General features: G+C 53.2%; 1 protein-coding gene and 1 long non-coding RNA gene across 3 annotated transcripts in view; one reads left to right on the top strand and one right to left on the bottom strand.

Annotated features, from left to right (window-relative positions):
- The first annotated feature begins 795 nt into the window (after positions 1–795).
- LOC131921015 (uncharacterized) lies at positions 796–14,381 on the top strand. The gene is made up of 3 exons (XR_009381821.1): positions 796–881; positions 13,253–13,430; positions 14,045–14,381. It is a non-coding gene; the product is annotated as an uncharacterized LOC131921015 (long non-coding RNA).
- Osbp2 (oxysterol binding protein 2) overlaps positions 2,579–20,045 on the bottom strand; it is a 163,635-nt gene continuing 146,168 nt past the window's right edge. Inside the window, exons 4-14 of one of the 2 annotated variants that reach the window (XM_059275610.1) lie at positions 15,526–15,718; positions 14,721–14,838; positions 13,112–13,175; positions 12,714–12,860; positions 11,428–11,673; positions 8,598–8,718; positions 8,241–8,344; positions 8,072–8,167; positions 7,819–7,994; positions 2,903–3,129; positions 2,579–2,757 (exon numbers count right to left, since the gene is read on the bottom strand). In XM_059275610.1, the coding sequence (XP_059131593.1) occupies positions 2,615–2,757; positions 2,903–3,129; positions 7,819–7,994; positions 8,072–8,167; positions 8,241–8,344; positions 8,598–8,718; positions 11,428–11,673; positions 12,714–12,860; positions 13,112–13,175; positions 14,721–14,838; positions 15,526–15,718 (1,635 nt within the window). In that variant the 3' untranslated portion in view covers positions 2,579–2,614. The remainder of the gene's footprint in view (positions 2,758–2,902; positions 3,130–7,818; positions 7,995–8,071; positions 8,168–8,240; positions 8,345–8,597; positions 8,719–11,427; positions 11,674–12,713; positions 12,861–13,111; positions 13,176–14,720; positions 14,839–15,525; positions 15,719–20,045) is intronic. The other variant, XM_059275611.1, reaches the window with a different exon arrangement.

The raw sequence follows: 20,045 nt of genomic DNA, 5'->3' as shown, positions 1-20,045 counted from the left end.
TCACGTGAACCCAAGCTCACCAATCAGCTAGTCTAGCTAGCCGGCTTGCTCCCGGCTGCCCCAGCTCCCATCTCTGTTGCCTCAGTGCTAGAATTGCAGGCGGCTGCCATATTTGCCTGGGCTTCATGAGTTCTGGGGACCCAACTCTGATCCTTCTGCTTGCACGGCAAGTACTTTATCTACTGAGCCCACCCCCACCCCTAGACTCCTTCATTTACTTTACTACCCCAGGAAGGATTTGTGTGGTCCAGTGATTTCAGGTTTTGAATGGGAGGATGAATCTGCCCGCTGTGGAGACCCGACCAACTCAGCTATCCATGGCAGCCCTGCTTTTTCCTTAAAAATACATTTCCTACTCAGAGGGGCTTTGATACAGGGAACCAGAGCATAGGTTAGTCTTTCTAGAATGTTCTGTTGCTATTCCTCCCTGTTCAGAGTTCTTCCGGTCCATTCTGGCTCTTTGCATCCCTCTGGGCTTATAGTGTACAGGCCTTTGTCCTCTCTGTGCCCAGTGTGGCTTGTCCCCTCCCTTGCCTCTGAGTCAGGTCCATCCAGGGTTGCTTCTCTTGCTCACAGTGACCACCTCCCCAGGGATGGAGTGAGGCTGGAAAGGCTCTTTATGGGGCCCAACTGGAGCCTGCGGTGCAGATGGGGAGCCCTGGCTCTGGTGTCTGTGGTGCCCAGCCCCACTACTTCCCTCACTGGAAGCGTCTTTGGCCCATGGCTCAGAAGCTAGTGATGAGTTGCTTGGCAGCAGGGCAATAATGTTGCCTAGGCCACAGTTGCTAGGCAGCATGGAACTCACCAACCTTTATGGAGGGCTGTGGGGTCCATGGCCAGGGTGCCTCTACCTAGGCATTTCTAGGAATGAACAATAGGAGGTACTGCTGGTGGCTTCTGCATGACTTGTGGGGCGGATCTGGGTCCAGTGCTGCGCCATGGCTATGGTGATACAGGGTTGCCTCTCTTCTGGTCAGTTGGTGTTCCCTCAGTCAATTGAGACGTAGCCCATCAGGTCTTCCACCTCCCCCTCCAGACTCACCTCTTTGCAGCTTAGGAATTGAGCAGACTAGAGCCCCATGCCTCATCCCTCACCCACATCCTCACATGGCTGTCACCATCATTAGCCACACTTCATCTAGCCACAGACAGATTCTGGGACAGGGCTGTGGAAAACTCCAGAACGGAGGCTTTTATTACCATCAGAAGGTGCTTGCTCAGCCTGCTGGGAAGAGGCACATTCCAGCTCTGAGGAGACTGATGCCCTTCCCCCTCCCCCTCCTCCCCTGCCTTCCCCTCCCCCACACCCTCTCTAGAGTAGCATTATAAGGCATTTCACACTTGTTTTCATTTTTTTTTCTTTTTTAATAAAAAAACCAGCCCTGGAGTAGAAAGAAAGGCCCTGCAATTAACTTTCCAGACCAAACTGAAGGGACAGGTTAGAGTCAGAGGGTCTGAGGGTCACACGTTTCATTTCCAAGGTTGGCAGGGGCCACTGGAAGGGGTACAAGGAGAGGGCGGGGCACAGCCAACAGGAGCCAAACTCAGACAGGCACACCCTGTCTTCATCATTTTTCACTTTCACATATCATAGAAATTTAAGCAAAATAGCTATTTTATATATATTTATATATCATATATATAAATTAGGCAAATAAAGATGTCAGGAGTGCTGAGATGAGGCACCCCTGATGCCTAAGGACAAGGCGAGAGGCCAGGTGTCTGGAGCCTGGGTCACCAGCCCAGGCTAAGTGAAGGGTTTGTTCCTTATTGCTGATTTGGGGGCCTGGTTCTTGGCAGGAAGCACCTACGGGCCCTGCCTTTCAGCCCTTCTCGGCCTTCTGGGGGCTGGGGCACTGTCCCAGCATGGCCAAGGCCTGGCAGGGGCTGCTGCTGTCCGCCCACTCGGGGGCAGCCTTCGACTGCCTCCCTGCTCACATTGTGGGCCGTCCCTCCAGGGACCCCCCACACCCGTGGAGGTCAGGCGGGCTTACCACCTTCTCTGTGCATTTGAACTCCTGGAGCTTGGACAGCACAGATACAAAACCTTGCTGTTAGAAGTGCTCCCCACTCAAAGGGGCCTGGCTTCCTTATGTCTTTAGAAGAGCGTTTCTTGCCAGGACGGTTTTGTGGCAAGAACACACACTTGGAAAGCAGGTCTTCTAAGTGATGTGCTAAAAAGTTACTAAACCTCATCGTTAGAAAGAAATGGAGGTTTTTTTGTTTTGTTTTGTTTTTTTCTGTTTTTTTTTTTTTTTTCTTAAAAAAGTCAAAAGAGGCTCCCTAGGAGGGGGTAGTTTCTCCCTGGGTTGGGGTTAGTGACCTGAGCAGCCCATGGCCCAGCCAGCCGGCCTGAGGTGTGGTAACCGGGAACTAGGGTGCCCATGGGGCCCAAGTCAACGATAACGGGCTGGCGACCTGGGGGCTGGAGAAAACCCAGGTCAGCCCTTACCCCTTCTAAGGTGGGAGCCCCCTTTAGGAAAAAGTGTGTGTGTGTGTGTGTGTGTGTGTGTGTGTGCGCGCCCGTGTGCACAGGTGTGGTTCAGTACTAAACTCATGTATTAAAGAACAGGCCGAGGGCTGTGCAGGCGCCTGTATTTGCCGCAGGAGTGGCTCAGAAGATGTTGGGGCACATGTGCCAGTCCTTCTTCTCCTTGGCCTCCCAGTAGCCGCCCTTGTACATGCAGGCCATCTCCCCGGTCAGCGGGTCCAGCCTCTTCTCGAACCACAGCGGCGTATAGCAGTCTGACTCCTTCTCTGTTTGGCAGGCACAGCGGGTGAGGGGAGCTGCCTGCTGCCCTGGCCATGGCGGGGGCTCACCACCCCCCCCCCCCGCGCTCACCCCACCCCTCCCATCCCCCCGGGGCTCACCCTCCCCCGCCATGCTCTGCTCTGGGCTCACCATCCTCGCCCCCGCAGCTCGCTGCGCACGTCTCCAGCCGCCGCCGGCGGGACAGGCGCTGCTTCTCCTCCAGCCGCTGCTTCTCGGTGTTGGCCTCGTCCCAGCGCCCCTTCTCCATCAGTCGCTGGTCGGGCCGCAGGCGGCTGTCGGTGGGCGCCACACCGTCCTCCTGCTCGTTGAGGGTCAGGGCCAGCTCCGAGAAATAGTACATGTTCTCCGCGTTCTCCCTGCAGCGGCGACGCGGTAGCGTGAGCGACCAGGGAGGACCCTTCCCTGGCGGGCTCCTGCTCACCCCTCAGGAGCCCAGCCTGCAAAGCCCACCAGCTAGGTCGGACGCGCCCTCTATCGCCCTCACCTGGCATGCTCTCACCCACCTGCAACTGCTTTGCAATGCAGGACTTCTCCGGAAATTTGTCTTTCTAAATTTTATTTTTTTTTTAAATCGGTGTCTGATTTATCAGCGTAAGGTTTTCCCCTACTATTCTGTTTTTCTGAGCGCCAGGCACAGCCATGTCGGTTGTAGTTCCTTGGCGATTTTCAACATCCAGGTCAGAGCCGCCTGTGTGTTCATTGGTTGGAGAGAAAACTTTGTCCCTCTCTAGAGTTTTCTGCTTTATTACGCACCATATTCCTTCCTACTTGGCTGGAGCTGCTTCTTCTGCTTGTTGGCCTCAGGATGGAGGCTTACTTCATTGTTTTTATTCCCTGTTTTTCTGGTGTGGTCCGCATTTCAAAGCTGCAGTCCCAGCACTTACCAACCTTCTTGTAATCAAGGTGTACTTGCCGGCTTTCGTCACAGCTTTTCTGCCTTAGGATTATTTGGAAGTGTAGTTCTTAAACGTATAGCCATGTTTTGTTTGTTTTGTTTTCCTCTACGAAATTGCTCTGGACTCCCATGGTGCATTTTTAGTACTTTGAACTGTGTCCTGTGGTCCAGCCTCTGGACAGGTTGCAGATGGCCCTCGTGGGTTTGCGCCGCTGGGCAACACAGTGCTCTATGGCTGGCTAGTGATTTCTGTTGTTCGGACTTAGACTCCATGCTCTTGCTACTGTTTTACTTCCCATAACTCAGAGCAGCAAATCAAAATTTCCCTCGCTGGTTGTAACTCGGTCCCTTTCCTTTTCTATTTCGATCACCCTGTGCTATCTGTATCTTGAGGCTGTGTTGTTAGATACAAGGTCTGTTCAAATTGAAAATTCACTCGCCTGGTGATCTCTGTTGTTAGGTTTTTGCTGTAGTTTGCTGTGACACCCTCCCGCTCTGGTGGGGGGTGCGGGGGGGGGTGTTGCTTGGTTAATGTGTGGACCTATCTTTTCACCCTTTTGTTCCTATCTTTATTTTCTTCAAAATAAAAAAAGATTTATTTTGTGTGTGGAAATTTTGCCATGTGCATGCCTGGTCTATGAGTCCCCTGAAACTGGAGTTATAGGCAGCTACAAGCTGCCAGGTGAGGGCTGGGAATTTAACCAGGTCCTCTAGAGAAGCAGCTGGTGCTCTTAACTGCTGAGCCATCCCTCCAGCCCCCCTTTATTTTCTTATTTAAGCATATCTTTTGTAGATTAGCTGGGAGTTTTAAAAACTTGTTTCAATCTCATACCTAGGCTGGAACACTTCATGAAATTTCAGACTGCACACTTTTTCAAAATGTCGGCGAGTCTGAAGTATTGTGTAGGCAGAACGAGGTATCTTGGGGAATGGGACTTGTGTCTAAACAGGAAATGCATTTGTGTTTCAGCTATATCATAAGCACAGCCTAAGGGTGGTTTAACACAGTGTTGTGAGTGTACTTGCACTGTGACCCCTCCAGAGAAGTCTGCTGTGGAATTTCCCACTCACAGTGTCATGTTGGAGAATTCACATGTGAGGGGTTGGGTACTGAGACGCTATACTGAGGTAGGCTTTGACCTTTTAAAAGCCTAGGCTAGGCCCATTCTCTCTAGCTCCCTCTCCCTCTCTCTTTCCCTCTTTCTCTCTCTCTCTTTTTCTGCTTGCTGCTGCCTGCAGATTAGGATGTAAACTCTCAAATACCACTCCAGCCCCATGCCTGCGGCCATGCTCGCCAGCAGAATAACAGACTAAACTTCTGAACTGTAAGCCAGCCCCAGTGAAATGCTTTCTTTTATAAACCGTCTCTTCAGAGACGTGTCATGGTGTCTCTTCACAGCAACAGAACAGAAACTAACATAGTCTTACTATGGACCTCCAGCTGGCCAGGAACTTACTGTGTAGACCAGGCTAGCCTTGAACTCACAGAGCTCCTCTGCTTCCTGAGTGCTGGGATTAAAGGCTGCACCACAAAGCTCTGTCTTTGTTCTTGACCGTAACCCTGTGCCAAGTACAGGTACTGTGGATGTATTCCCATTGGCCTTTTCTTCATGTTCCTTTTTTTTGAGGCAGGGTCTTATGTAGCTGAGGCTGGCCTCAAATTCACTGTGTGGCGAGTTGGCTGTAGACTTCCTATCATCTTGTCCCTACTTCCCAGGGGCTGAAAATGCAGGTGTGCACCACCACACCTGGTGTAAGGGTCTTTTTGTTCATCTTAATGAACAAAAGTACTCTGGTAGACTTAAGTGCATCAGCATGGCGTCTCTGTGAGTGTTAAGATACACTGTCATAAGGGCTAAAAGACGGTCAAGTTGCCTATAGTTTCACATTCAGAGTGCTACTTACTGCTTAACCGTCAGGCAGACTTGATCTCCCTGGGAAATGCTTTCTGGAGTTGATTTTTGTTATAATGCAGGTGTGGGGGGGGGGGCGGGTGTGTGTGTGTGGTCCTTTTCCGTGTGGGATGAATTCTGTCTGTCCCAGACTCTTTCACTGAGCACTCTCATCCTTCCGCAGGACTTGCTGTACCTCTGTCATGTTTCAGAGATGCATAAACTGATGAGGACCTTTCCAGGCATGCTGTTCTATTCCACTACAACCTCAAAGTCCCGAGACTCAGTAGGGCAGGTCATCTTTTCTCTGGCCTTCAAAATGTCCTGGGGTCCTTATTGTTTAAAATAAATTGAGGGGCTGGAGCTGTAGTTCAATGGGTAAGAGCACAGGCTGCTCTTCCAGAGGACCTGAGTTCAATCCTCAGCACCCACGTGACGGTTCACAACCACCTGTAACTCCCCAGTCCCAAGTGATCTGATGCCCTCTTCTGGCCTTTTAGGGCATTGCATGCAGGTAGTGCACAGATATGCATGCAGGACACATCCATTTATAAAATAAAAGAAAAAAATTAAAATAAATTGAAACACTGACTTCTTTTTTTTCCTGAGGCAGGATTTGTAGCCCAGGCTAGCCTTGAACTGGTGATCCTCCTGCTTTAGGCCATTTTGACTGCAGCATATTCTAGATGGACATGCTCTTTATCTCTTACCTTGACCATTCTATAGGTTCTTTTGACCCACAGTCTGCATCTCTTTACTTCTAATCTGGGAACTTGTCCCCTGTGCTGGGACTGAACGAAGGCTTGTATATGCTAAGCACACTGGTGCTTTGCCACTGAGCTGTGTCTGCATCTTCAGAAAAATGGTTTAGGTTAGTTACCTATTCTGCCACCTTCCCATTTTTATTGCTTCCTTACTTGGCTCCTGTGAGTCCAGGAAAAACGTGTTAGTGTGGTGGTTGGTGAGGGATGGCGGTATCCCCTCCTCTTTCGGTCAGTGGTAATGCGATCTGTCAGCACTTGCAAGATGCCATCTGGCTGTCTTTAGGTTCCCGTTATTGCTGAGGACAATATTGCTGTTGGGGTGCAGGATATCAACAAGTAATATCTTCCTAAGAATCTGGCTGCTTGGGGCTAGGCATAGTGGTACATGATTGAAATCTAAGCACTTGGGAGGTTGAGGCAGGAGGATTACAAATTTGAGGCTTGAGCTACATAGCAAGTCCCAGGCCAACCTGGGCTAAAGAGTGACCTGAAGGGAAAAAAACCAAACTACTGCTTTAATAGACAGGGAAAGTCCTCTGGTATTCTCTCTCCAGCAGCACCTGTCTCCAGGGACTCTGGGCTAGGAGCACGCTAGATATGGCGGCTGAGGACTGTCCAGGGAGTCTGGGGGTGAATTCTGCACATGCTTTCATGAGGTACCCTGGAACTCCCTCAGGGTGACCAAGGAGTAGGCCTTCCCACTTCAGCTCTCTCTTTTGGCTTCTTGATACAGGTCCTCACTACACAGCTCAGGCCGGCTCACCACACAGCTCAGGCCGGCTCACCACACAGCTCAGGCCGGCTCACCACACAGCTCAGGCTGGCTCTCACGACACAGCTCAGGCTGGCTCACGACACAGCTCAGGCTGGCTCACCACACAGCTCAGGCCGGCTCACCACACAGCTCAGGCTGGCTCTCACGACACAGCTCAGGCTGGCTCACGACACAGCTCAGGCTGGTCCACACTTGCATCCCTTCCGTCTCCACCTTCTGAGTTGCAGGTGTTTCTCAGTGCCTGGCTCTCAGCTTTTGTATTTATGCCACAACATGTTTCTTCCGACCTGTATCCCAAGGCCACATTTGCTCTACCCAACCTTGCTGTGGATTCTCAGTTTCAGTTATTTTTCCTTTGCAGAATTTTCTCTTTTGTTTTCACCGTACGTTTCCCACCCAGTTTCCTGTGAGTTGTTGTTGAACTTGTTTTTACTTCTTGTGGCATTGCAGGGAAGGATTCTACCCTGTCACTCTGTTCAAAGTGTCTACACAGCATTTGCTGCCACTGGAGATCTTTATGCCACGTCCCGCCGGGCAGCCCTTTCTGTACCGGGATGTTGGCCTCCTGGCCCTGCTCTCTGCTAGACTCAATTCCCCAGACCCCTATGCTCCCTGCCAGGTGGGCCAGGCGTGGCCCTCTGCCTGTCTCCTCCTTGCCCTCTTTTCTCTGCCTCTCTTGGTCCCCATTCCCCCAGAGCTGGCGCTCTGGCCTGACTCACGGCAGTGGGTATTTCCTCCATAGCGGCTTGGCGGGCAGCGTCTGGTACACGGTTTTTTGCTTTCCATCAGAGCTGGGGCTGCTGTGCACGATCTTCGAGTACTCCATCTGCTCGTCCCAGGAGCCTGACAGCACATAGTGGGCCTTGCCAAGGCCATCACTCACCACTCCGGTCACCTGCGAACAATGGCAGGACACATAAGCACCCACTCTGCTCTGGGCCCACTGGGGTTCCAGGCTGTGGTCCTAGTTACCTTTCGGGCTGCTTCCTTGGAGAAGTAGCTGTAGGGCACGAACTTCAGCTGGCACCGGTCCTTGGTCTTATGGTTCACAATCTCAATGTCCCCTGACTAGAGAGAGCAGGTGGTGGTCAGTGACCAGTCCCTAAGCCATAGACCCCACCTCCCCAAGCACCCCCCTGACCTGGTCAATCCAGAGCTTGCCCACGATGATGTTGTGCACAGTCGAGGTACTCTTCCTCCACACGTAGTGATTGCCACTGGCCTGGAATTCTAGGTGGATGGCACCTGGAGGCCAGATAGGTCAGAGGTCATGGGTCCCTCAGTGGTCTCGGGCCAGACCACCCACAGGCCCAGGGTCAAGAACACAGGAATATCTGTGATGCTTTGGAGGGGATGGGGTATAGGTTAGGAGATGGGTGGGCAGTGGATGTGGGCAGTGCAGCCTCCCCTGGGGGCCACACCTGGCCTTTAGAAATGCAAAGCCCTCCCTCTGAACCTGACCGTCTTCCCATCCTGGGAACCCAGAGCCCAAGCTCACCGAGTGGCATGATGGAGATGTATTTCCCCCGGAACTTGCTGGCGATGGTGATTTCCTGCCAGAGGCTCCAGCCATGCTTAGAGAACACGTGGTGGGCAGCAGATGGGGGGTGGTGACTCACCTGGACCAGACCAGTGGATGTGAGCATAGCTAGACACAGGCCCAGCCAGGGAAGGACAGCCTACCCTATGTTCAGGATGCCTGGCTCCATCCTATGTATCCCAGGAGTGGGCCCAGGCCACTGTTCCTCTTATGACCCTGATCCAAGGCAGGTCCCCAGGGAGCACAGTATCCCTAGCGGAAGAGCAGCCTGTCCGTGTCCATCCTGGGCTCGCCCAGCCCATGGAGTGTGGCATGAGTGAGAAGCCCTACCTGGCTCTTGGGAAACAGTGGGGCAGGGGAAGCAGAGTTTGTGTCCAGGAAGTAGAAGGTGTTGCATTACTGAGGTTTCTGTGCCCGCCTCATTTAACCCTTCCTAGGTGTGGCAATCTGAAGGAGAATGACCCCCACAGGCTCATGTGTTTGAATGCTTGGAACTGTTTGGGAAGGATTAGGAAGTGAGGCCTTATTCAAGGAGGTGTGTCACTGGGGGTGGACTTTGAGGTTGAAAGAGGCCATGCCATCGCTGGTTAGCTCTCTCTCTCTGACCCATGCTGTGGATCAAGATGTAAGCTCTCGGCTGCTGCTCTGGTCACCTGTCTCCCTGCCCTTACTCCAGCACCGTAAGCTCTAGCCCTCTACTGTACAAACTCTAATCTGTAACTGTATGCCAAGTTAAACTTTCTCTTCACGGTGTTTTATCACAGCAATAGAAGAGTAACTGAGATGCCATGTATTTGGCAGGGGCACATAGTTCAGGCTGGCCCCAAACAGCTACACAGGTTGGGGACAGACTGGCAGAACCATATTAACTGGGGGAAAGAATTGGGTCTGACTTCAGAGTGGGAGTCACATCTGTGTCCTGCCATGGGCCTTGTGTGCCCTCTACACCAGGGCCCCCAGTACCACAGAACACCCCTGACTGCTACCCCACCCCCAGGGTACCTGTCTGCTGGCTCTGTCCCTACATAGAGTGGCAGTGCCGTCGACTCTTCATGGGGCCCCCTCCCAATTCCACAACTGCCAGGCTCTGTCGGGCCCAGCCTCCTTGCTCTCCAGGGTGCCTCACAGTCTCCAGGTCTATCTCTGTCCCTAAATTCCACTCAGGGACTCAGTGAGCCCAATGCTCCCCCATGGTTATTGTTTCTGTTTCCACCAACGGTACTTTATGCCTCCTGAGGATTGGAAGTACAGACACAGCCTGTCTGCTGCACTCAGTGATGGAGGTGCAGCTGTCCACGAGCGCCGCCGTTCCCCGTGATGGGGGTTTACACATTCAACTAGAGCAAGCCTTGTGAGCAAGTGCAGGGACTGAGCCCAGGTGGAGGTCCTGGTGCCGGTGACATTTCCACTTCAGTCTCAGGACCCCTCTTCGTCCCCGCTGCTCACACTCAGGCAATGGACTCTCCCCTGCCCCGCTTCCTCATGCTCTTCATGGCTGCCCTCAGCAAACGCTGTCTTTTCCTTTCAAAGTGCAGCCAGCATTTCATTTCCCAGCCTCATTCACACTCTCCCAGATCTCCCGAGCAGAGCAAGGCAGAGTGGTACAGATGCCTGCCCGGCTGCTCCCTACCCACCCTTCTCTCTTTCCCATCGGCCCTCCTCCTTTCTAGACTGCTTTCCTGACCGCTCTGCTGAAACAGCCAGAAGAAAGTACCACCTGTGACAAGGGCCCTGTGTCGTCCTGTCCCGGCTGGGCTCTCTGTGTCTGACCATGTCTGACACCTCCAGGGCACTCACCACTGGCTGAACGAAGAAATGTGGGGCCCAAGCCAAGGACTTTGAGAGGCCCAAACCCCACATCTAAAGTGTTGGCACATTTTCTGGTTCCTGTTTCAAACTCAGCTACTGAATCCTGTGCTGGTTACTGGGGTTGCCTCACAGGTCCTTGCCGGGCCCTGGGGTGTCTGTCTCTAAACTGGTTACGAGGTCGCCTCACAGGTCCTTGCCGGGCCCTGGGGTGTCTCTAAACTGGTTACTGAGGTCGCCTCACAGGTCCTTACAGGGTCCCGGGGTGTCTGTCTCTAAACTGGTTACTGAGGTCGCCTCACAAGTCCTTACAGGGTCCCGGGGTGTCTGTCTCTAAACTGGTTACTGAGGTCACCTCACAGGTCCTTGCCGGGCCCTGGGGTGTCTCTAAACTGGTTACTGAGGTCACCTCACAGGTCCTTGCCGGGCCCTGGGGTGTCTCTAAACTGGTTACTGAGGTCACCTCACAGGTCCTTGCCGGGCCCTGGGGTGTCTCTAAACTGGTTACTGAGGTCACCTCACAGGTCCTTGCCGGGCCCTGGGGTGTCTCTAAACTGGCAGCCACTCAGGCCGATCGTGGAGCCAGAGTGGCGCAGCCGCACTGGCCCTGCGGACGAGGGGGCCCTGGTTCAGCATCATGTGTAGAGCTGACTTATCTTCACGGAGAAGTGGTACAGGGGACAACTGACCAGGGAAGTGTCCCTCCCAATGAGCGTGTCCCAGGCTGCAGCCTGTCACTTTTCAGCTCAGTGCCGACCTGTGCTCTAGCCTGGACTCCCCAGAGACCCCTCCAGAGGACCCTCTGCTTTGGTCCCGTTCCCTGGCTCCCTCCCAGCACCAGACCCGGCTCTGTCACACCACGCTCTCCTCCCTCGCCCCTCCCTGTATCTAGGAGACTCTGGACCTGACCTTGCCAGGAGGGGCCAGCTGCCCAGTTAGACATGAACTAAAGGCTCTCTTTGGGTCCCAGGCCAGGCCTTACCTGCTCACAGAGGGAGCGCAGGCCCATGTCCTCCAGACGGTCCAACTCGAAGGTCTCCCCCAGCATAGGGTTGAAGGGCTTGGCGATGCGGTGCACCGTGGTGGAGTAGGAGGAGACAGAGAAGGCGGCTACCAGGCACATCTGCTCCACCGAGCTAGTGCAGTGCACCGCCTTGTCCAGTAGGTGGTGGTACTCCAGGTCCTCGGTAAGTCGCTGGAGCATGGACAAGGGCTCATTGAAGTTCACCTGTGGGTGTGGCAGGGAGGTGGCCGTCAGAGCCCCCCCCCCCCGCCTTTCTCAAACACTGAGGGACATCCCTGCTCTGGTGGCACCTTCACGGTAAGGTTCCATGTCCAGCACGTCCTGCCTTCGATTTCCCCTCAGCACGTGTCACTTGCTGACATGCCACTTGGTGCCACCCTGATGATGGGCACTGTCCCTCTTCTCTCATGAGGATGTCTACTCCACAAAAGCCATGGCAGCAGGCCACCATGTGATCATAGCTGGCCCATCAGGCTCAAAGCCAGAAACAGTGGGTCAGGGCTCCACAGATGGAGGATGCAGATCCTCCTTGTTTGGAACCACAAACTGGGTGTTGTGTCAAGAGCTCTTATGCTGTGCAGGATGGGTAGGAATTGGCTCCATTAGCCTCAGACAAGTCAGGGTTAGGCTCCCCTAGAAGGGAAGCCTTTCCTGATAACATTGTCCTACTCTACCCTCCAGATTCATAGTGCACGTGTGTGTGCGTGTGTGCGTGCGTGCGTGTGTGTGTGTGCATGCACATGTGTGCTGTGGTTCAGCTGGGCAGTGTTGACACAGAGACCACAGATATGAAAGGACTCATGTGTCACACAGTAAAACTGGCTAGCCAGTCCCCAGCTCTTCCGAGGTGGAGATGATGCTGCGGCCTAGTGCACAGGGACCCCAGATGCCCTTGGATGGCTCTATGACCTTGCTGAGTCTCCATGTGCCAAGAGTGCACCAGGGGCAGCCTCTGGCAAGAAGGACTACCTCTTCACCCCCAAAGCCTGCTTATCTCTGCCACCCCCATCTACCATGTGAGGACAGTGGGGATGCTATGGGTCTTCCTGGGGTCTCCCAGCTATAATCACACAGAGCTCTCTGTCTTGGCTCCTTCCTTCGCAGTCTGAAGGTCCCTGTTCTCTGTGGGATCATCTAAGGAACACAAAGAATCAACCCCTCAGGTATCATGAAGAAAACAACACCCCAGAGTCTCATGTGCCACATCCCAGGAGCCCCCGTGATTCCTGCCCAGAGGTGCCTACCGGCATGGGGATCCGGGAGAGCTCTCGGCCGATGCAGTTCTTCATGATGCTCCAGAGGTTAAGGCTGTAGTTGGGCTTATCGGGGATGCGGGCCCGCCGTTTAACTTTGCATGAATCCTTGGGCACAAAGGAGGCACCATCTAGCACCTGCTGGAGAACAGGTATACCATCAGCAGACCCCCCCCCCCAAGTCCATGCACTTGCTCCTGACCCTCCAAGAACCGAGGGAAAAGCCATACACTGCTACACTGCCTGGAGATCAGGGCAGAGGCCACCTCTGCCTGCCACATGGGAGGCAGGTCTGGCACCCAAAGGTGGTCCTAAGCTCGTAGTGCTGACACCTCCCCAACCCTGACACTGAAGCACCTGGCCACCTCTTGGCTTCTGTGTACTCCCACCTCACGTACATTATCTGCTGGGGTCCAGTCCACAGAGGTTGACCCAGTTCCACCCTCGGCTTTTCTGCAGGAAAGGAAGGAGAAGCAAGTTAAGGACATAATTCTGATACCCATCTCTAACCCTGCCTACCTTCTATCTAGACAGCGCTGAGGTATGAGGGTGGCCCAGAGGCATCTTTACCCAAGGGACCATGTCTGGCTGAGGGACCCAGGCAGTCAGCTGGAGAGGCCCTACCCACCATGGTTGCTCACAGCAATGAAGTTCCATTCATTAGTACTCGCTGCCCCCTTGTACCCAAGACCAAGAAGAGGGCAACTGGTAAGTGCCGTGTCTGGAAGAGCCTGGTAGAAGCCCCATGGGCCCCTTTGTCCCACAGATATAAAGTGTGTCTTTATCTGCTTCCCACACTGGGGGTCCTCAAGTGCTGGGTCTGATGTACCCCTGCCCTCCTGACACTTGTGGGATAGACTGTCAGCAGCAGGGACACCAAGGCTGAGGGCCCAGGCTCTAGGAGCCTATTGGCGGGCAGTGCGGTCAGCCAGGCTGAGCTAGGGCTAGGGCCTCAGGAGACAGGCAGGAAGACCAGGGGATCGTAGGGAGCCCAGACCCCTCAGGGTGATGAGAGCAGGATGACCCTGGTTGCAGAAATCATAAGAGTTGATGCTGTTGGTGGTAGGTGGACGGGAGTTGAGATGGCCAAACTATGCTAGCCTTGGGTTAAAATGAGATACTGAGATATGCTCTTTACCTTTTTAAGACAGGAACTTGTTATGTAGCCCTGGCTAGCCTGGAGCTCACAATGTAGACCAGGCTGCCCTTGAGCTCATAGAGATCTGCCTGCCTCTGCCTCCAGAGTGCTGGGATTAAAGGGGTGTGCCACCATATCTCACTTTTTTCTTTCTCTCTCTAAATTTAGTGTTCCGGGGAAATAGAGTTTCTGAGCTGAAAACACACTGGTGGTTGGACAGCCCTTTCCCCAGGAGACATCGGGACAAGGATGGAGCATGCTGGTCCACGGAGCCCTCAGCAACCGAAGAAAGAATGGCTGGGACTTGTCACAACCTGAGCCCCTTGAGCACAGCTCCTGTCTAGCCTATCTGCTTCCCATTTTCCTTCTGCACCTGTTTGTCAGGGCTAGCCACACCGTGGGCCTTCCCTCTGCACCCGAGAGTCTGACTCCCTCACCGGTCACTACTCTATGTCAACCAGTGAATCTAGAAAAAGCCCAAATGAGCAGTTTTATGAAACAGGCTTGTCAATAGAAAACAAGACTGGGCATCTTGTCTGTTCCCAAACGATGACGCTGTTCTCAGAGCTGGGGTTTGCTGGATCTTTCCTTCCCCACTTTTCTCCCTCCCGGCTGGAAGTGATCTAGCCAGTACCCCTGCTAACCTCCAGGTGCAAACCGTTCAGGTATTTTTTTTTTTTAATGAAAGGAAGAATAGAACATAAGCAATACTATCTTGCCTGAGATTGACCTGAGACTACCCCAAGCGTACAGCTGGTCAAAAAGCCAGGTGTAGCCCAAGAACCAGCCGGAGACACTGCCCCCGGGAGGAGGAGAGCCCCTGGGCTAGAGCGGCCATCTCTGCTCACGGTGCATCCTACCTGTCTTCCTTGGACTCGGTGATTACAGTGATGAAAGATGCAGAGTCCTCCATGGCATCGAAGTACTCAGTATCTTCATCTTCTTCACTGTTCTCTCCTTTGGAGGTCAGGAAGCTTCCTAGACACGCAGAGCCGCTCTGTTTACAGCCTCTTCCTGACCCCGTCCCCTCTACCCCACTGGCTTTACCTGTCCTGCTTCAGACACCCCCGACCCCATCACCCTGCACTGTGACCAATCTACTTGCTTTGCTGGGATAGGGCATTTTCCTCCCAACTCACCACTGCTCAGACACTGCCTTCCAGAACCTTCCTGATCTGTCCATGTTTGCCTAGCCTGCCTGCAGCCCAGCTTTCCTGCCCAGGGCAGCTGTGATGCCCCCTAGCCTGATGTTATAGGTAGGCAGCCCCTTAGCCTGATGTTATAGGTAGGCAGCCCCCTAGCCTGATGTTATAGGTAGGCAGCCCCCTAGCCTGATGTTATAGGTAGGCAGCCCCCTAGCCTGATGTTATAGGTAGGCAGCCCCCTAGCCTGATGTTATAGGTAGGCAGCCACCTGACACACGGGCAATCCTGCCCCAGAGAGAGAGCAGCTGGGCTCACTGAACATTTGGGAGATGGTGGGTGGGGGCCGTTGCTAGTTGGTGGCAGGCATGGGGCATAGAGCACCACAGCCCACAGTCTGTACTCTTCAGGACAAGCTCGTATGACACGAGGTCACTTTAAGGACAGGTTCATGGGCCTGAGAGGGCCCCTAGAGCAGCGCCCGCCCACCCGCCAGCCTCGCCAGCCTCGCTTTCCCGCGCACCTTCACTGAGGCTCTTGCTGGGGTCCGCCGGCCCGCCGGGGGTGTTACAGACGGCTCTCTCAAGGCTGTTGTGCTGCTTGGCCAGCTGCTCGATGGTTTCCTCCAGGTGGGCGCGCTGCTCCTGCTCATAATTCAGAGCCTTCTGCCATCTCCGGCTGTGAATCTCCGCTAGTTCCAGGAAGTCCTTGCAGGCCTGGGAAGGATCAACCTCCGTGTAAGCCGTAGACTGTGGCCTCAGCCGGGTTCCATCTGGAGCATGCCCGACCTCCAGTTACTGTCTTTCCCTATTGCTCATCACGGCTAGGACCTCAGCTGTCTGCTGGAACATCCTTACTGGGTGCAAGGTCCCTGGTGGGATCCAAGGCAGCCTTAGTCTTTCCAGCATTCCCTGGCTCTGGTCAAGAAGGACAGTAAGCCACACACTTCCTAGCTCAGAGGCTAACAAGCCTTGTTTGAAAAGAACCAAGACTGGCTGGGCATGGTGGCGCAGGCCTGTAACTCCATCCACACAGGAGGCGGAGGCAGGATGGTTAAGTTCAAGGCCAGCCTGAGCTGTAGAGTGAGTTCAGGGCCAGCTGGGTGACTTAGTGAGATTCTGTCTCAAAATAAAAAGTAGAAAATTATAGGGCTGAGACTATAGCTTAGTGCTGGAGGCCCTAGGTTCACTCTGCAGTGACAGATACCCATAGAGAAAGGGAGTATGTCTAAGATTGGAACTTTCCACCAAGTTACTTATCATCCCTATCACGTAATTCTGCCTTTTCTTTACTTTTTTTTTTTTTAAGCACAGGGGTGGGGTGGGGTGGGGTGGGGTGGGGTGGGGTGGGGTGGGGTGTGTGTTTTGAGACAGTCTCACTATGTAGCTGAGACTGGCCGGGAACTTAGATACATAGCCCAGGATGATCCAGAGCTCACAATCATCTCGTCTCTGCTTCCTATGTGTACTGGGATGACAGGTGTGGGCCACTATGCTCCGCCATTAACACTTTTTGTTCTGGCTTCATTTCTGGTGCTGTGACAAAATGCTCCCCACACCCTGCGCCCCCAAAGGGGGTTTATCTGGCTTACAACTCCAGGTTATGATTTATCCTGGCAGAGAAGTCACAGTGGTGGGTCCTTCAAGAAGCTGGTTATACATCCACAGTTAGAGCAGAAAGAAGTAAGTGCATGTACATAGTTCCTTCCTTCTTGGAATGTGGAGACTAACATGGAGTTGTGACTGCAAGCCCACCCTTGCAATACAGTGTGACACCAACCGCAACCTGAAGAGGGCAGTTTCCTCTGAGATAAAACCTTTCATCTTGGAAGGAAGCTCATTAAGACACAGGATGTTCATAAGGGGGTAGAAAAAACATTCCAACCTAGAGAGACTCTCCTTAAGCTCAGGAAGTAAACAACTCAAAGGACTCAGGAAGTCCCTGAAACTGAGCAGATTCACTAGGCTCTTCCTTCCCAAGCATATATAAGCAGTGAGGACTGCGAGAGACACTCTTCAGATAAGTTTAGCTGTCTGGAAGAGACAGAGATCAGCCAAACTGCCTGGAAAGGACAGGTCTACCTGTTGAGCTGCCTACAGGTTATGCAGTGTACACCAGCTTTCGTGAGCTGTCACCCATGCTGGTGTGGACTTTTGATGATGTAACTATCTTTGAATCATTTCTGCTCCTGTAAATAACCATTTAACCCACATTCCTGTAACTACCTCAATAAAATGCACTGGCTCACAAAAAAAAAAAAAAGTGCATGTACCGCTGCTTGCTTACTTGGCTCTTACAGTTCAGGAATCCTTGCCTAGAGAATGGTGCTGCCCACACTGGGCTGGGATCTCCCCATATCAACTAACTCAAGACAATCCCCCACAGACGTGTCCTCAGGCCAACCTGGCATAGCCATTGAGACTTTCTTCTCGGCTGAATCTAGCTTGTGTCAATTGACAAACAATCCATCATACTGCTTATAAGTTTGTTCAAGTCTGTGGCCTGCTATGCTAACCAGATTCTTTTTACATCCATGGGTGGTTCTACTATACCCTTATGCAGCAGGGTTGGCTCATCAGCTCTGCTCTCAGCTACCCCTGGAGAGGGTGGCCTGAGGTAGGGACCACCAGGCTTGCCCTTTCCTGGCACCTTTAACCCAGCAGAGGGCATGGCTCCTGGGCCCCACAAGCCTGAGTGTTCTCAGTTGTCACTTTCCAAGTGCTGCTTCCCCACCCTCGATGCACTAAGCCACCAGTCCACTGGGCGTCCTGCGTGTCGCACACCATCCATGGGACATGGGAGCAATGCAGTGCCATTTCAAAGGGCTGTCAGGAGGGACACTGAGGCTGCACTCTCTAGATATGACCTTGTAGGCCACCAGCTGCATCTGCCCAAGCACCTAGTGCTCATGCCCTCAATCCCTGGGCTTCTCAAACCTTCCCTCCAGCTCAGCCCAGGAAATCACCTCGCTCCTGCTAAGGCCAGCTGCTGGCTTCTGTGTAGTCTCATGTACTGAGTTTATTTCCATCTATACTAACACTCTTCCCATGGGATTCCTAGATGGCAGTGAGTGTTGTAGAATACATGCCAGCCCCCCCCAGACACACACACACACACACACACACACACACAGACGCACACACAGACAGACACACACAGACACACACACACACAGAGATGCACACACAGAGACACACACACACGCACACAGAGACACACACACACAGACACACACACACACAGAGATGCACACACAGAGACACACACACACGCACACAGAGACACACACACAGACACACACACAGAGACACACACACAGAGACACACACAGACACACACATACACACACACACACAGACGCACACACAGACACACAGAAACACACATATATACACAGACACACACACACACACAGAAACACACATATACACACAGACACACACACAGACACGCACACACACACAGAGACACACACAGACACACACAGACACACACACACATACACAACCACCATTTTCCAGGCTCTTCCTAGTGTATGGGTATCCTGGCAGCTCTGCAGAAGGCCTCTGCCCCACCCTTGCTCTGCAATGTCCGTTCCCTCACTCTCTACCACTCTCTAGAGCTCCTGAGTCACATCAATGAGCATCAACATGGAGCAGTATTTGTTCTCTTTCACATAACTCACGAGATTTCAAACCAGACCCAGGAAGGAGGCACAGGACAAGCATCATATGGTAGCTCAAGGTCATGGCAATAAATCTCATAAGCTCACATCACAGGCCATGTGGTGTGGGCTTCCTAGAAAACAAAAGCAGGCATCCTCCCCAGCCATCTCCTGGGCTGCACTCTATCCAGTCCCCATGTGCCTCTTCACACAGCCTTTCTGCCTGCCATCAACTCCCACCGGTTTATTCCCACCAGTTCCTGACCTGGTAGGCCTTCCTCAACTTAGAGATGGACAGGGCATGCTCACAAAGCACTGAGGGAGCCATTTTTCTAGCATGCACAAGCCAGGGGGAAAACATGGGCTTGTCTGCAGCCATAGGGAGGTGTGTGCAGGGCTGGGGTCTGAGTCCCTGTGTATGTCACCTATGTGATTTCCAGGGTACAGGAACTGCTGCTAGCTTATGCTGTGAAGCTGGATCTTTATTGCTGTCCCCAAGCCTCTTGATGGCACAGACCATGTGGTCTTTTAAGGGTGGAATGGAGCCTATGGGAGATGCTCATTAACAAGGATGTTGGGAGTAACCTTCTTTAAGCGGCAGGTCCCAGCCCTGACCTCAGAGAGAGGGGCTGCCTCAACAAGGCATCAGATTGCTTGGACATACCCTAGCTATATGTGATCTCTGTCTTCCTTGAAGTTACCACAGGGCCCATGGGTGCAGAAGGACAGGGAGACAGGAAGTTGGATACCCCACAGACAGCTGGGCCTCATTTGAACCACATGTGGTTAGAATGAGAACATGCAGATCCCCGAGTGTCACAGTTGATTCCGTCCCACACTAAATCAAGGAGCTCACCTAGGTGGACCAAGGTGGACCAAAGTGGACCAAGGGCTGTTGCTATTGCACCAGTAGGGCTCCTGGTCACAGCCGGGCTGCCCTGGTTGGCTGTGGACTTCAGATGTCCATCTTCCCCCTCCGCCAGCCCCAACACACCTACCTGGTATCCACCCTCAACTCCCCGGGTCTTCTCTGCTGCCGCTGGCCTTCTGCAGGCCTCATCCTGGCCACAGCGTAGAGAGACAGCCTGGCCCTGCTGCCCTGGAATGCTGAGCTGGGCAGTGCCCTAAGGGATGTGTTCACTAAGCTGGATTAAGCCTGGGGACCAGCAAGGGAGGGGAAGGTGGGGGAGGGGCAGGAAAAGCTTGGCTGACCCTGCCAAGGCCGGACACAGTCACATTTCCTGTGAGGTTCTACCACTACTATATCTAGGGCCAGAAAGTTCCTTTACACCCATCAGCTGGAGATGGCTGACCCAAAGTGTCCCCATTCACACCCATGGGCTCACCTACTGAATCCATGGAAGCAGGGTGGATGGAGT

This window comes from Peromyscus eremicus, chromosome 10, assembly GCF_949786415.1.
Source record: "Peromyscus eremicus chromosome 10, PerEre_H2_v1, whole genome shotgun sequence".
Taxonomy (NCBI): domain Eukaryota; kingdom Metazoa; phylum Chordata; class Mammalia; order Rodentia; family Cricetidae; genus Peromyscus; species Peromyscus eremicus.
Note: the sequence above shows the minus strand (reverse complement) of the source record. Positions and strands in the feature narration are given on the sequence as shown.